The following is a 16569-nucleotide window of genomic DNA, read 5'->3' on the forward strand; positions in this document are numbered from 1 at the left end:
TTGGTTCTTTCCAATTGTCTCAATTCTCAAGAACCTAGAAATAAATCGCATTTCTATATGTCCAGTGTCGGTCACACATATAAGCCAGTCCTTCACCAAGACATGTTCAGAACAAAATTAATGTCACAGCAAAAGTAGTCAGGTACCACACAACTTATATGTTGTTTTAAAATTTATTATGCACAGGAAATATGCTCATCTTTCTAATCACCATGCTTAAATATATCAATCATTTCTCAGAATATTATTCAAATGATGAAATTTCTATTAAATACTATTACTGCCATTATTGGGACATCAAGAGCCATGAAAGAAATTACACTATTGCATTCAATATTCTGAAATGGTAATTTTCAGAGTAATTTGCTATTTATTATCTTATTAAAAATTTAGAGTTTTGGAGATGAGAAATAGAAAATGTTGTTGTAAATGTTAATCTCAGGCCCATGTATACTATAATACATCATTTAATGTCGTTCAAATTCTCTTGCATTCCTAACAACAAGATTTTAGAAGAGATAGTTCATGTTAATATTGCATCTTGTTAGGGTATAATTTAGATATATATAATTAACTGGATTAATTACTAAATAAAATACATATTATTTAAAATTTAGGATGTGTATTTTTCTCCCATTTAATTCTAACTCTTGAATATTTAAGAAAACTTTAAATCAGTTGTAATTTTTGTTCCTAGATAGAAATATATAAAATATTTTGTAAAGATCATTTGTTTCCTGAATGTATATAAGGAACATCAATTTAATAATCAAATTCAATGATGACTATATTAAAACCCTCAGGAAAGAAATAATAAATTAGGCTGATAAGTTGATTTTCACCTTCTGTATGTTCTCCTTTTGATATTGGTCCTCTTCTTTAAAAAATAGAACATTAAACAATTTTCCAGTATTTTTCCCAATTGTCCTAAAGAAAATTAGGATGTCAGATTTTCTAGGAGGTAATGTTGAAATAGAAGTGCTTTTCAGTCAGGATTCTATGTTTAATTGATCTAAATATCAATAATTGTTCTAAAAATCACTTTTGAATGAGTAGTATTCTAGTCTGCTAAAATTGATCTTTCCTGGTTTCAGATATTCTTCGCTAGCATTATTGATGGAACTGTAAAAACAAAGGAAAGCAAAGCAGCACATGTTTGACTGAATCACTGTTCTTGTTCAGAGAGAGCATATGCTGGAGGCAAGCATGGCATAAATGCCATGGAAGGGTTATAGAATTTAGTATAGTTAAATGTGCATGCCATGTGTCCTTTGCAAATTGTCTAACTTCTCTGATCTTATCTATGATAGGAATAATATAACAACTACCTTGCTAGGTTGTTTTGAGATAAAAATGAGATAATGTCTGGAAAGAATGGTGAGACATTGAGAGATTCCTTTACTTGAATTTTATGTTCAAGAAGAAAAAGCATGTTTGGTAATTAAATTTGTGAAGGTAATGAGACTATTTTGAAAATGATCTGGAAAGAACCATGTGATCCCACATTCTAGGTCTATTCTTCCAATGAAAGAAATGTACTCTATTAGTTAAGAATTTTCATTGACTCAAAATTTTTGTGAGAAATTCTCTAGGTGGTAAGTAGCATGGACTTCATTCTTTTCCATCAGTTATACAACTGGAGAGTGACATCTTTTGGCTTTTGGCTTTGATATGCACTCTTTGGAATTCGAAATGTGTTCTTAGCAAGATAAAACTTATTGTAAATAAACAGTTCATGGATATATTTATGGTTCTGACTATTGATGAAACAGCTTGGCACAGAAGATTTGGAAAATAAAAATTTTACACTGATGATACACAGTAAGTAAGCAGGCTTCTTAGTTTGGTTGGTTAATTGGCTGTTTGTATTTATACTACAGTGCAGTTCAGCTTTTTATAAGAACCAATACTCATTTATATTTTCTATAATCCCTGCCATGCATTTAGATATAGCCCACAGCTGGCATGACAAAGCATGTGTGACAAGAACAAGGAAAGAAAGTTTAAATTCCTTGAGGAGTAAATTTCCAAAGGATGTTTGTGATTGAAATGCTTACACACATACTATATAGATATATATGGATATAGATATAGATATAAATGAAAACACAAAATAAAAGGACCTGCTAATAGTATATAAATAGAGTTGAATCCCAGAATGCAGTAAAAATCCCGGTATAAATGAATCAGTGCTGCCTTAAACAGTTATATCAATGAGGAAAAAATTTCTAGTCATAGGGCATGTGATGTAATCATATGTATAAAAACCATGGAAAATGCCTTTATACTTTTTCCTTTTTGTTTCCACTTTCATCTACATTTTTTTCAATGGAGTTTAAGGAACTGTTCTGAACCACTTCTCACTTCTGTAGCTGTTCAGAATGTAAAGTCCTGAAAGGAAAAAAGTGGGCTAAAATTGATATTGTAATTATGAGATACTAATTGTGAGATTATAACATTATGCTCAGTATTCCAAGGTACCCAGTACTATGAATTATTACTTCCTAATAACAGGAGGGTGATACTGATCAATGATGTGGAGAAACAGTGCTTGCCATTCAATAAAGTGCTACTACTGTTCCATCAACTAATTTACTAGGAAAGGTCCTGGGTGGACCAGTAAAATGTGATCATTTGTCTTGGGGATGTAGTTCTTAAAATACATGATAATTAAAACAAAACAAATTTAACCTCATTTGGGGGTATTATTTCCATTGCAGAAAACAAAGAAAGAAAACAAAACATGAAGTTTCCTTTGAATTCAATGACAGCTACACATTCAGAAAATAATGATAATAGACTAGGATTAAATATTGGAAAACATAAGGGGTAGTACATGAGTGATAACCTCAGCCTAATCATGAAAAACTTTGTAAACATTTTAAGTAAGTTAACTATATGCATGGTTACAAATGTTAAACATTGACTATTGGCTGCTATTATATCTCTATCTCCATCAATAAATTAAAATACAACATGTGGCTCTGGGTTCCTACCCTGACCATATTGATACTGGTAGGCTCACTCTTCAGCATTGCATTTGCCTTTTTGTGGTGTCATTTGCACAAAAGCTACTGTGCTCCAAAGAAGCAAAACTAATTTGAGCAATAATTCATAGTTTTGTTTGTGACTTTGTTGGTATATAAAATTATTTGAAAAAAAATCACTGAGTTCATAGAAATACAGTTTCATGTTCCAGTAATCGCAAAAGGGAAAAGTTTATTTCAGGTGGAAACAGCTTTCCCTCAAAGAATATGTCTTCTTAAGTGTCCCTTACAACACACTCAAAATTCAGAAGAGATTATTTGCAGCAGAAATTTTACAGGGTTACTTAGGTTTAACTACACATATACATGCACAGAAGAAAGAGGAAAGAAAAAAAAAAGGATACTGCTTCTGTCAGAAAAACAAGCACTTTTTCCCCTGGTGTCATGTCTTTGGATATGTACCGCCTTGGAGAAATGTATAAATCATTTTTATACATGTAACTGTCTTAGAAAACTAGAGATTTTAGTACAAAGAAATCAATTCACTCAAAGAATGCCCATATGCCATTGTTATAAGTTACCATATATACATAAGAGGAACTTACAGAGGTCCCCTGTTTTACAGTTAGTGATGTACTGTCCATTAGCATAGTGGGCTTACACCTTCTCCAGGCCTGAGTTACACTTAGTATTACAAATAATATTATAACAATGCTGAAAATACTGATATAAAACAGCTTTAAGATGGTATTTCTAAAAAATATCCCTCCTTTTTAAATTGAATTTTTATTCCAGGTTTTCTTTTTGAATATTTCAGCTTTAAAAAAGATTTTCCAAGAAAATACTAGAGTTTAAAATGTCTCTTTAAATGTCTATTAAATGACAGATTTTCTTAAATAGATCATTTTTTTACAAAGTATAATCAAAAGTCTATTTTCCAGGAAAGCAAAACTATAAAGTCCAAAAGTTCAAATCAAAAACATTATTTGTGATACATAGTATTTCCATATCCTGGGAAAAAATCCTTGATTATTTTAACATGCTTATTTATTTACAAGTTTAAAATATGCTAGCAACACACACCAACTTTCAGATCAAATCAAGCTGAATTCCACAATTAATAATCATATAATTTTTTCTATTTTTCTATCATTTCTTCAATATTTTCCATCCCAAAATGTCTCTCTGTATGGAAATTGTAGCCTCTAAAGTATAGTGGGAATTTCAGATAGCAGTCTTATTAAGTTGAGCAAATTGCAGTGTGCATTGTTCTCTTTTGGCAGGATTACAAACACACAAAGAAAGAAAACATTTGGCAAATATTTATCTTGATGCACGGAGTCTTCCTTTGTAAAACAAAAATTACAAGTACAACATATTCACTAAACTCTTTACTCTATTAATTCTAATGAACGCTTGAAAATTTATCAAAGCTCAAGAGTGAAAGCGAGGGGGTAAAATCTAATGGCTCTCCCCCAAGGCATAGAGCTCAAATACATTTTAACACTAGGAGATGCATTTCAAACCTAGCTCTAATTTAAGCAGGTTGGTCAGATGCCATGCTAAAACTGCTGCGCTAATTTCCCTTTATTCATTTCATTTGTACACACTGATGGATTCTATCTCTTAGAGGATTCAGAGAAAACAACAGATCATGCAGTAAACATGACAATTTCACTTTGCATTGACTATGCCTAATATAGAGATAGTTACCAGCTTTAATCTTTGTGTAGGTAAACTATATCCTTGATTCCTACTGGTCCTTGTTAAAACCCTTTTTTTTTTTTTTTTTTTTTTACAGCTTGATACTTTTCCAATAATAATTAAACATAAATGAATTATTTTTACATAAATTTATTGATCTATCTCATGTGCACTTAAGTTTAACACATATTATGCCATTTTATTCAAAGAGAAATATTTTTCTATCAAATAAGCCTTAAAATACCTGTAAGAGGTTTATTCCTAAGATCAAATTGCAATAGTTGACATATAGTTTACTTTTGTTCTAAATCTAGATGGCTGCATAGCCAGGATATTGCATACTGGGCTACCCCAAAACTTTCTGTTCCTCAATTCTCCAGGTAGAGTCATAGATAGGGAGTGATTAGTATAAAGCAAATGTGGACATAGTTTTAATAAAAAATTCAAAAATACAAGAAGAATGAAGTAAAAGAATATATTTTTTAGAATGTTCCATCCCCCAATTTTTAAAAATATGCTGATATTGCCATGGCAGTGAATCAAAGGGCATAGCATGTCATACTGTATGCATCATTTTGAAAATGTAGCCAACTTTCCCACCTCACTGTCTTATGTCATAGTACTTCAACATCAATAGCAAAAGCTAAAAGCAAAATTTTGGAGGATCAGAGCTGTCATTCTCTATCTGACTAGCAATTACTCAGTCTGAAATCCTTTGTGAATTACTGTGAACTAAACATTTAGGGGATAAAAGAAATAGCTTTTCCCCCTTAATAGTATTGTAAGATAAGCTTGAATGTATGTAATAGAGAGACAAATGTTTCTCTAGGTTACATGCAAGGAAGCTTCATGCCTCAAAAAAAAAAATACATCAAATATAAGACTTTAAAAATCCCTCTTTTTTCCTCCTATTAACTATGGAATTTTAAATTCTTTAAATTCCTATGTCTATTTATTCCTCAATCTATTTTCACAGTAACACGATTAAATGAACAGAGCGCTAATTGATTTTTTTTCTGAAACTTCAGTGCATATCAGTGAGTGACAGAACTAAAAGATAAATAAGTTATGGGCTATATAAACCAGCAAGATGGTCCCACTTATTATACACATATATAGTAATGCCTTCAAGGCAATTCAACCTAATTCAATTAGCATGCTCAAACCCTCATTCTAAAGAAGGGAAAAAGTGCACATTCCTTGTTTATAACTAAAAATAAAAAGTGATAAGAAGTACATGACAATTCAAATATGACTAATGCACAAGAAACACTTGGTCTTAACCATCTTTATCCTACATAGAGACAGGAACAGAGTGATTTAATTACCCATCCTGCTGGCCTAGAGTCTGCAGCTCAGTGGTGTGTAAATTGTGGTGGAGAAAAACATTCTTCCTGCTGTACATGTGTAAAGAGATCGGTCCTCTCGGCGGCTGTCCGAACCTGCCCGTAAATGTTGAGTGCTGTCGTGCCACAGCAGTTGAGTCCTTTGGTTTTTCCGAGAATGTGGAGAACCCTTCTACCTTAGCTGTTGGCTTCAGAGAACTCTGCCCACCAGTGGCCCGTAAATTCTGGGTGACCTCTGAGGTATGGGTCTCATAAGTTCCTCTTGAGTGTTTGATAACTTCCACTAGTTCCTTGTCCTTCAAGAAATTACTTAAATATAGACTTGATAGTTGACAGGTTCTGTTTTTGTAGGGGCTAGTCTGGTCAGCTGCTGAGTATCTAAAATGGTCCTCGGTGGGAGTATGAATTGGCTTTCTGTCCCTTGTGCTGAGACTTTGGCTCACAATTCGATTTCGAGATGTAGCCTGAAGTAAGGAAACACAGAAAGGAAAAGGTATCTTTTAAAAACTCAATAATAGCATACATAAACTATAAAGTGGTATTTATACATCTGTACACAAACATCTAAATTTTCATCTAAGTTAAGAAAAACTTCAAATTCTAAATGAAGTTAAAATTTCCAGTGCAACACTGCTACCCAAAAGTTGGCTAAATGGTTAATTTATTCTAAAACACATTTCCTAAATTTGAGTTCTATATATATAGTTGTATATGAGAATACAGATCATTTTAATATTCACATATATTATTAACGTTTTTTGGTGCTAGTGGTTTTAACATGCAAGATTTTCTTATGTGTATCAATACCATGTATTTGCATCAACCAATTGTAACCTAAACGTTTAAGGAATTTAAAACACCAATGTCTTTTTAATGACCTAAGGAGAACAATAGTGCAATTAGAAGAAATTTCAGCACATTGTTCATTTAGACTTTTGGATGTACTTTTTGGATGACACCTTCTTGCTCACAGATGCATATTCTCATGGGATAGAAAGAAGACATAGCTCATTGAATCATGCTGTGGGGGAAGCAAAGATTGCATTATCTTACAAGCTGGCACCAGAATTCCTCTTGGAGAGAACAGTGTTTCAGTTTAGAAAAAGCATTGAGGTAGAAACTGAGACTAGCTGGCTAATTGCTCTGAAGGCAAAAAGGCAAAGGATTTAATGTTACTTTAGAGAAGGAGGTGAAAAGAAGAGTAACAAGTGACAGATAAGAAAGAAGAGCCATCCTGATGGCAGTACACCAGAACAGCATGAGCTAAAGCACATGAAGAAGCCAGGAGAGTTCTGCCTACTTGACATAAATTGTATACAATTTTAAATACCCATCTTTTCATTTTTCCCTCAGAAATTATATTTTCAAACCTGCTCCCTAGCTGGTACCCCAATTTGCCTATTTTTTCAAAATAAATTTTTTCTTCGTTATTTAACAAAACAAATTTGATGGAAAACAAAACCAAAATACCTTGATTTTTTACCTCAAAATCCATTCTTTCCCAAGTATTCTCCTCAATAACTGGCACTGCCGTTAGGCCAAAACATGAAAATTATCTTTGCTTTTCCCTTTCCTCCTATCTCCTAAAAGCAAGTCCTTGCTGCTATACTGCTCACCTTAAGCCATCTACTTCTCTCAGTATCCACCCTCCGTCCTATTGATTCAATCAGCAAAAGCCCAGACTACAGAAATCCTTGTTTTAGTTTCCTCACTGCTAAATCAAGTATTATAATAGGTCTGCTTAGACATTAGGAATTTATTGGCTCATGGTTTTGAGGCTAGGACAAATTAAAATTTATGACATCACCAATGTGATGTTTTCTCTCAGACGACTGGCATTCTGGGGCTGGCTACCGGCAATCTTTGGTCTTTTGAATTTTCTGTACCATAGCAATGTTCCTGGAGACCTCTCCTGAATTCTCTCTTCTCTTCTGGCTTCTGTTGACTTTCAACTTCTTGTTACTCTTGTGTGGCTTTCTCTCGTAGTGACCTGACCTATAAGTTACAGAACTAAATCTATCCTGATTCAGCTGGGCCACACCTTAACCGAGGTAACCTCATCAAAATGTCCTATTTACAAGAGATCACATGCACAGGGATGGATTTAGTTTAGTAACATGTTTTCCTGGCATATATAGTTCCAAACCACCATGGACCCCTAACTTGTCTCCCTGCCTGCAAAAGGAATTCACCACATAGCAGCCCACGTGATGCTTTAGCATGTATTATTTTGTTTTCCATGTATTTTGTAAATTTATTGACTGCATGTTTGTAGTAAACAGTCATCCTAGTTGTTATCATATGCTTACTTGTAGCATACCCTCTACATTTCTTCTATTTTGTTATCTTAACTCTCCAACAGAGTTAGCGAAGAGATAGGCTAGTTACCTTGTCTGTAAAAGAAGCATTGTTAGACTCACAGGAGATGCCTCAGGGATTTTCTTAGAGGTAAAATGAATAAAATATTTTGATTTAATTTTGATTTTTAAAGAAATGTTCCGGCTTCCTCCATTTGGCTATTTTCCAATTCTCTAGGCATTGAAACAACTTAGAAATAAGATATCCTGTTTTTTTTCCCCATCTTTTGTTACTTTATGTAAGACATTTAACTGTTAACAGTTACCAAGAGACCCCCAAATCAGCATTGTGCTTAATATCTACATCCAAATGTTAGACAAATGGTGGGTACTGCTTGTGAAAAATTGTGAGGAAAGCTTTGTTTTGAGGTTAAAAACACATTAATAAATTCATAATTATAATTACCAAGTGATAATATTTCATTTCATTATTGAATGCTAAATTGGAAAGTAGAGTAAGTTCAGGCATAGGAAGAGGTTAAAGTTACTTCAATTGAAAACACAAAGATATTTGAAGCTGGGATGGTGCTTCACAAAAGTCCCCAATTCAGACAAGTGGTTGGGCAGTTCATAACTTTGCCTCAACTAATTCTTGGACAAGGGTAGGATATTTTTTGAGGAAGAAGCATAAGCTTGGGTGAGTAGGCTTTTGTTTGTTTGTTGCAGGGAATTTCTCTCAAAGAGTAACTTCCTTATGAATTGTCAGCTGCCAACACTTTCAGCAACTGGAGAGATGAAGGCTTCAGTCCTGAAGGTGTGTATGTTTGACAGGAGGGAAAACTGGGAGTTTCACCACAGCATCCACTATATTCATTATCCTAATTATATATATAAGTGTATGTGTGTGTGTGTTTGAATTATCATGGGACAATTTTGCATAATGGAAGGAACATTGAACCTTGAGCCAAAAGACTCTAATCTTGGCTGCGTTAGTCTATCCAACTGTCTGACCTTGGATTTAATTTTTCTGGGCTTCAGTTTCTGAGTCCATCAGATGAAAAGACTAAAACAGAAGAGGATATAATTTAGAATTTTGAAGATATCTTAACACTCATTCAATTACTTTCCAGTTTTTAATTTCTAAATTTAGAGTACATATTTTCTTCTACATGTATTGGAATATGTATAAAGAAAATATGAAAGATATCTTACTTCAAAATATAAAAAATATATTTTGGAAAACATTTACATTTGTGTTTCCTGGCCCAGAGGGACCTAATTTCCTCATATTGCCATTAATTGATTCCAATCCTTTCTGAATCTCCTGGGATCATCCCTAAGGGGAACTTTCAGTGCATATAAATAGCCACATCTTTCTCAAAATCAAAATTATGTAATTACGTTGGTTTTTAGAAAATTTAGTTGTCAAGTAGCTGTTTTATTACCTGTTCATCCTATTCATAGTAGAGGATGAATGGATGGAAAATCTAGTGATAAATCAGTAAAGTTTGCAGATTATTAAAAAAAAAAATCAGTTCCTTATTTGCCAATAAATTTCTTCCTCACACTTTTTCACTAGAGCATGTAGCCTGCATTACTTCAAATCCAAAATATCACTGATTTAAAAAGAGCTTATTATGTTATATACCACTAAGAAAGGAGGCAAATAAACATATAATGCTTTCCACCTTAACTATAGTCTGTGTGATGAATTAATCTGTCATACCAGCCTCCCATTGCAAATTCTTTTGTCTTCAATTGCCTTGACTGGCATTTGATAGACACTCCTTTTGCATTTGTCTCAATGAAACAGCTTTATCTACATGCAAGAATATTTCTTCTTTAGATTTCATAAAGTATTTGGCTTTCACTTTCCAACTGAGTATGAAACTGAAGGCATTCTTCCAATTAGAAATTTTTGTTTCCCTAATATCAGAATGACACCTTGCTTCTTTCTTTCCTTGACTTTCTGGATACAAAATAATTTTTGTTACAATGTGCAATGCATGTAAAAGGTTTTTCAAAATTTAAATGGCAACTCAGTTTACCACAAGTAGCATCAACACTGCACATAGCTCAGTTGAAGAGAAGACAATATAAAATCAAGAGAAAATTCACACATGCACAGGCAATGTAAACTTCATTAGAACCACAGCTTGGTTGACAGCACTGATTGGAAGATACATCCTGGTTTAGTGATACTAAAAAAATTGTCTCATAATTAGTGAAAAACAGAAACACAGTAATAGTGTCAGTGTGCATAGCCCAATTTTTGTTAAGGCAGGATGACAAGATGATAGAATTCATAGCTAAAAGGAGCACATTTTGTTCAATCATGGATGCATTAATGAGTATTTAATAATATCCCAGGTTTTTTTTCTGAAGTTCTTAAATTTTTTTGTGGAATGTAATGGTACTTGCAAAAAATGTTATAGGCAAGAATTTCATATACTAACTCCTTGCATAGATTAGAACTCAACACAGGTTTGATTATTTCATTTGATTTTAAAAGATGCTTTTCTGCCAACATTTGCCACTTAAAAAATAGTATGTTTTTATAACTAGACTTGTTCTTATTGGAACTATTCCCAATAGCTAACTGGAAAAAAAATTGTATCACATTAGAAAAATGACTTGTTAAATAATATTTTAACAATTATAAGTATTAACGAAAGCAACATTATAATTTGAATTAGAGGAAGTAAGAGAAATATAAATGTTTTTTAAGTGAACTAGAATTATCTTTGGTCAGAGTTTTTGTAGCAGAAGGTATATAGTAACTTTCGGGTAGATAATTCACATTGAGAAACACATATCCCAAATAAGTCCATGATAACTCACATTGAAAAACACATGTCACGAATAAGTCCGTGGTTTCCTACTGAAATATTAAGGAATTAAGATATGCAAAACAAAGGACTCTGAGTGTCATAGTCAAGAATAGACACTTTGATCCACACTCCCACAACCAGGCCAAATGAAATACTAAGTTCCATTAGTGCAAGGACTTTGCCTGTTTTGCGCAACGCCGAATCCACTGCACTGTTTTCCTAGCATTTACCAGGAACTCCACACATGTTTGTCATGTCCAAAAAAGAATCTACTACCATGGTTTCTTTTTCTAATATGGAATATTCTTTTCCTTGAGATATTTTCTCATTTGTTGGCCCGTTTGTAATGTCCAAAAAAGAATCTACTGCCATGGTTTCTTTTTCTAATATGGAATATTCTTTTCCTTGAGATATTTTCTCATCTGTTGGCCTGCATTTACTTGTTCTACATAGATTGAAATGTTACGTGGGTCGTGGATGTGTGTATTTTGCTTCATTTCTTGAAAGAAGTTGGGAGTGCCTTTTCCCAAGGGGAATGTCAAATTTTTAGGGATGTTTTTGTAGCCTGGATTTCCCCTTAGTTTTAACTTTACCACTAAGGAAGCATGATATATTATGTAACAACAGCATATACTCAATAGAAATAATGAACCCTTCAGAACCACCAAGCCAATTTGACATTATATCTGTAGCTTTAGATAAAGCAAATGAAAAAAACCAATTTAAATACATTTTGTCAATACTGTATGAAATGAATTGAAAAGAGGACATTACAGAGTATCAGTTCTTATTTTCCCCCCATCATGTCAACATGACAGGGGGAGACATACTTCTTTAACCAAAATCAAAGCTATGAAAAATATTCCCATTGAAGTACTTTTCACTCAACCCCTTTTCCTTCCCTTTATGAAAATATTTTTTATTTTGAAATGCAAATGAGAGTGGTCAAAATCTTCTCCAATTTATAAAAATATTTTTTTACTTTATTAGCAGTTGCAATGTATTAAGTAAAGTATGGATTCACAACTGTGACCCATTTGACACTGAACTCACAGCATTTGACATGTCTAATCACATGGATACTGATTGAATAGGTCACTGCATTAGTTCAGAAAATAAATTATGAAGTCACAAGTTGAGGCAGTAGAATGAATGTAAGACAGAACTAACTCTACAGTACATATATTGTTTTACTTTCCACAAATATGTCAATACTGAAATCTAAAGAATAATAGAACTCACAATAATGTTATTAATAAACCATATCTATGTGTTGTTAAATAAGATTTTATATATTTATATAAAGCACTCAGATAAAGGATTACACAAACATTATTACTTACTGAATTATTGAGAAATATAAATAATTCTTAGATGTATGAAAGTACTTAAAGTGCTTTACTCTGTATTTAAGCATGCATTAATAATTGCCTTAAATTGTTTTGCTACCGTCTAATCCTGTTATAAATTTAGTTTTGTGTTTCTTTGCATTTTCTCAAGTATGAGCAAATTGTCCTCTAAAATGCAAATTTCAGTACTTTCAATACCTTTGATTAATGATTTATATTCAGTTTCTCCATTGTGTTTTTAACCTTAACTTGGTTTTCACTAATTTTTTTTCTATCCACACAAGCAAAGGTAGCCCTGCAAATACTACATTGGTCTCTTCAATAATCTGTTTTCTCTAAGGCTCTTTGTAAATTCTCTTAGGCTAAAGAAAGACGAAAAAAGCACTCTGACCTATTCAGGGAAGAAAGAAAATATGAGGTATCATATACAAAGTCCCCTCCTCACAAAAAAACACCTCTTAAAGGAATCTCTCTTCTCTTGCTTTTAGGGAATGGGTTTTTATAGTATTCTAAGAAATGTTGTGCTATATGTGAAATCAACTATTGGAGGAGACAATTTTTTTCCTTATAAAACTCTATCACACTATTTCTGAGTTTGAAAGGTCATAGCTGACTTAACCATGAGCTTGTCAGAGAGCTTAGAGTTGTATAAAGTTATTTTAAAAGATGAGGAAGAATAATATTACTGAAAAAAAGTTTTATTTGCCTTTATAAAATTTCCAGCAGGCCTTGAAACTTAGACAAAACAAAATTAATGTACAACAACAGAAAGCAACATGGTGATGATGAGTGCTGTCAAGAGCTAGTTGTCTATCTTACACCTAAAGATGAAAAGTTTTAAGGCAGGCAAGAATCCTCAAAAATTCTAAACTAAAGAAAGCATATGTTATGTAAAATTTTCAATTTCAGAAAAACACCTCGAAGGTAGTCTTTATATAAGATTGTATTTATAATAAAAACTAAGATTCAGTGTATATTTAGTTTGTACTAAGAAATGCACTAAGTATGTTTTCTGTATGACTACTTTCAATCTCTATTAAATGAATTTATTATTTCCATTTCAATGAAAAGGAAATGGAAACTCTTACAGTTACATATTTATCTAGGATTACAGAGTTAGTGGTTAACAGAATATAGACAAATTCAAACATTTGGACTCCAGAGCTCAAGGATGAAGATTTCTCAACCTTGACACTATTGGCATTCGGGATCAGATTATTCTTTGTTGTGGAGTTCTGTGCACTGCAGAATTTTTAGCAGCATCCCTGGTGTCTACCTATCCATGCCAGTAGCATACATCCCCCACTCATAATGACCAAAAATGTCTCTAGATACTGCCAAATGTCCTCTGGAAGGCAAAATTGCCCCCAATTAAGAACCACTGCCCTAAATTATAATGCTTCCATACATTAGACTATAAAAGTGACCAATGCAGTATATTTCAATTTTTAAAAAGCCATGAAACATTATAACATTTGCAGCCATTATGAGAGCAAAATTACGCTTCTAATATTTTTATTTTCACACTTCCACAACAGCATCTCCAAGATCGGAAGTAACATGGGGGTTTAGCACTGTCCTGATGCCTCAGAATCTTAGACCCTGTTATTAAGTCCCTCCTTGACCACCCCTGACACCTGTTTATACAAGATATTCAGCTTCTCCTTTTACCCACCTTCTACCTGGGTTTGGACCTCAGCAAAAGTCAAATAAAAACTCCTCAATCCCAACTCTTTCTTGACCAGTTGCCCCAGCTCCAACCTTATAACACATAAAGGTAGAGGCCCCAGGCCCACAGCAAACTCTTGCTCCCCGCCTGCCTGATTGAGCATGCTGCTCCTCTCTGGACCAAGGCCTGTGTCTACTAATAAACTTTTCTTTCATGCACCTCTGGTGTCACTCACCCTTGCACCTGACTATCCATATACATAGCCTTACACTAAATCAGATAATGCAGCTTACTATGTGCCAGATACTTTTTAGAGTCCTTACAATAATTTCATTTTAAAAATTATTGCCTCATTTACTAAAACAATGCAATGTACTAATATACATCTAAAGCCTTTGTAAACATAAGCATTGTTCAACAACAGCAATTAAAAACACATACAGAGTATAGTGCATAAAATCAAAAGTTTCTTCATTCAGACTAACCAAGAAAGCATTAGTGTTCTAAAGATTTTAATTAAGCAGCACTTCTCTCAGTGTACTAACAAAGGTTTTGAAAAATAACTTTTCTTCCACAAATAGGAAAAGGAGGAACAGTGAAGTGTTACGAGCTACTTAAAAAGCAAATACCTCGATTTTTCAGTATGTATCTTTGTGAAGTAAATAGGTAGACCTGAAATGTGCTTTTTTCTTAATGACAACCATTTAAGTGTCATTGTAGACTCAAACCACTTTTATTAAATATAACAGACTGTCCTTTTCCTGTCATCACTGAGGAATAGTACTTCTAAAGCAGTTATAAATTCCAGGACATTTCTCTGCAGAAGGCTTTGGCACATTGCTGTGTGTGTTTATTTCTACAGATGTAGAATCTGTTTGCAGTGATAAAGAAGAGTTTTGTTAAAGGTCTGAGAAACACTACAATAGAAAGATTACATACAGGAGTAGTTACTGCTTTGCAAGCAGAAAGCCCTTTAATAAATTCAAGTAATAAGCATTAAAAGGTTCCGGTAGACACAACTTGTTTCTTTCAGTGTGCAAAATTACCAAGAGGTGTGGAATGTAGAAAATTGTCTAGAGTTAAATCATTTTTGCTAGCTTAACCTCACTCCTGAATTCTTTAAGGGATAGTAAATTCTCCTGGTGCACATTCAGGACTCAATAAGGGTTAGAGGATTTGCACAGGATAAGCAAGGTGAATGTTAATAAGGCTGGCCAAAGGATGAGCTCCCAAGAGAGAAAGACCATGGCATCAACCCTTCTTCACAAGAAAAGTGAAAAAATGCAACGCTAACCTATTCTTTTTATAACCAGGGTAAATGAACTGACAGAAATGAATCCTGCAGAAAAATAGTTTCTTTAAAACTAAGTCCTTGTATGTGTGTGCCCACCCGTGCATGCATTTGTGCACGTGTCCTGTGTGAGCAATTCTCCTTAGTTGAAAGATGTTTTAAATGAAAACTTCAGCTAATTACCACTCATAACATCAATAATGGGGATATGGTTAAGGAATCATTCAGAAGTTACCTAAGAAAAGATAATTTTGCACAATTGATATTACAGAAAAGTGTGATTTTTAAAAGAAAAGGGAGAGGGAAGTTTAAACTAAATTTATCTAAGGGAAATGAGTAAGAAATAATTTTATGTGTTTTTAAAGAAAGGCACAGTAGTGGATAATTGTAGTGGTTTACTACAGCAACAACATGAAAAATGAGTGTCTAGTCTACACAACCAAATTCCCAATACTTAACACAGACTAGATGGTGAAATGTTTCTTGAATGAGAGTAGTTTTTAAAAAACAATCACCTAAAAAACATTTTAAATTACTTAATGCCTTTTGTTTAAATGATTGATAAGCTTTATGGCCAATAGCTATGGCTTTATGAAGTAAAAATATCTCTTGTACCCAACAAATGAATAAAAATATATAAAATTGATTAAAAATCCTGCCTGTTTATTCGTTTTGTTTTCTGGTACTTATTGACATGATTAAATAAACTGAGCCCTAATTACCTTGCTTAAATTATTCTAGCATATGAGTAATTTTACCCTATAAATCCTGCTGGGGTACTTGTAAAATTAAAAGCTTATTTACCTAATCCAAGAGATAACAATAAGAAAGAAAGTAAAATAAAACTAGAGCAATTTTACATTACTCATTGTTGGTTTACATTAGTATCCTGTAATACCAGCTATGTTTAGGAACAACCTTGAGCCCTGAATAAAGACAATAAGATAATTAAATACATGGTATAATTTTGGAATACTACCAATAATAAATATAATTATAGCATCCTATCTGTAGTATATTTTAAATTTTATAAGTTACTTTTGCACAAACTATCCTGTAATATTCATGTAAATGTATACTGATTGTTTTCAAATG

The 16569-nt window shown here is 33.0% G+C and overlaps 1 protein-coding gene across 9 annotated transcripts in view; it reads right to left on the minus strand.

Moving 5' to 3' along the window:
* Window positions 1–3199: 3199 nt before the first annotated feature.
* Window positions 3200–16569, minus strand: part of CCSER1 (coiled-coil serine rich protein 1) — a 1483327-nt gene continuing 1469957 nt past the window's right edge. For 6 of the 9 annotated variants that reach the window (XM_058295427.2, XM_058295480.1, XM_058295424.2 and 3 more), the window contains one exon: window positions 3200–6501. In XM_058295427.2, the coding sequence (XP_058151410.1) occupies window positions 6016–6501 (486 nt within the window). In that variant the 3' untranslated portion in view covers window positions 3200–6015. The remainder of the gene's footprint in view (window positions 6502–16569) is intronic. The other 3 variants (XM_058295444.2, XM_058295464.2, XM_058295470.2) reach the window with 1 other exon arrangement.

This window comes from Dasypus novemcinctus, chromosome 1 (genome assembly GCF_030445035.2).
Source record: "Dasypus novemcinctus isolate mDasNov1 chromosome 1, mDasNov1.1.hap2, whole genome shotgun sequence".
In the NCBI taxonomy this organism is placed as follows: domain Eukaryota; kingdom Metazoa; phylum Chordata; class Mammalia; order Cingulata; family Dasypodidae; genus Dasypus; species Dasypus novemcinctus.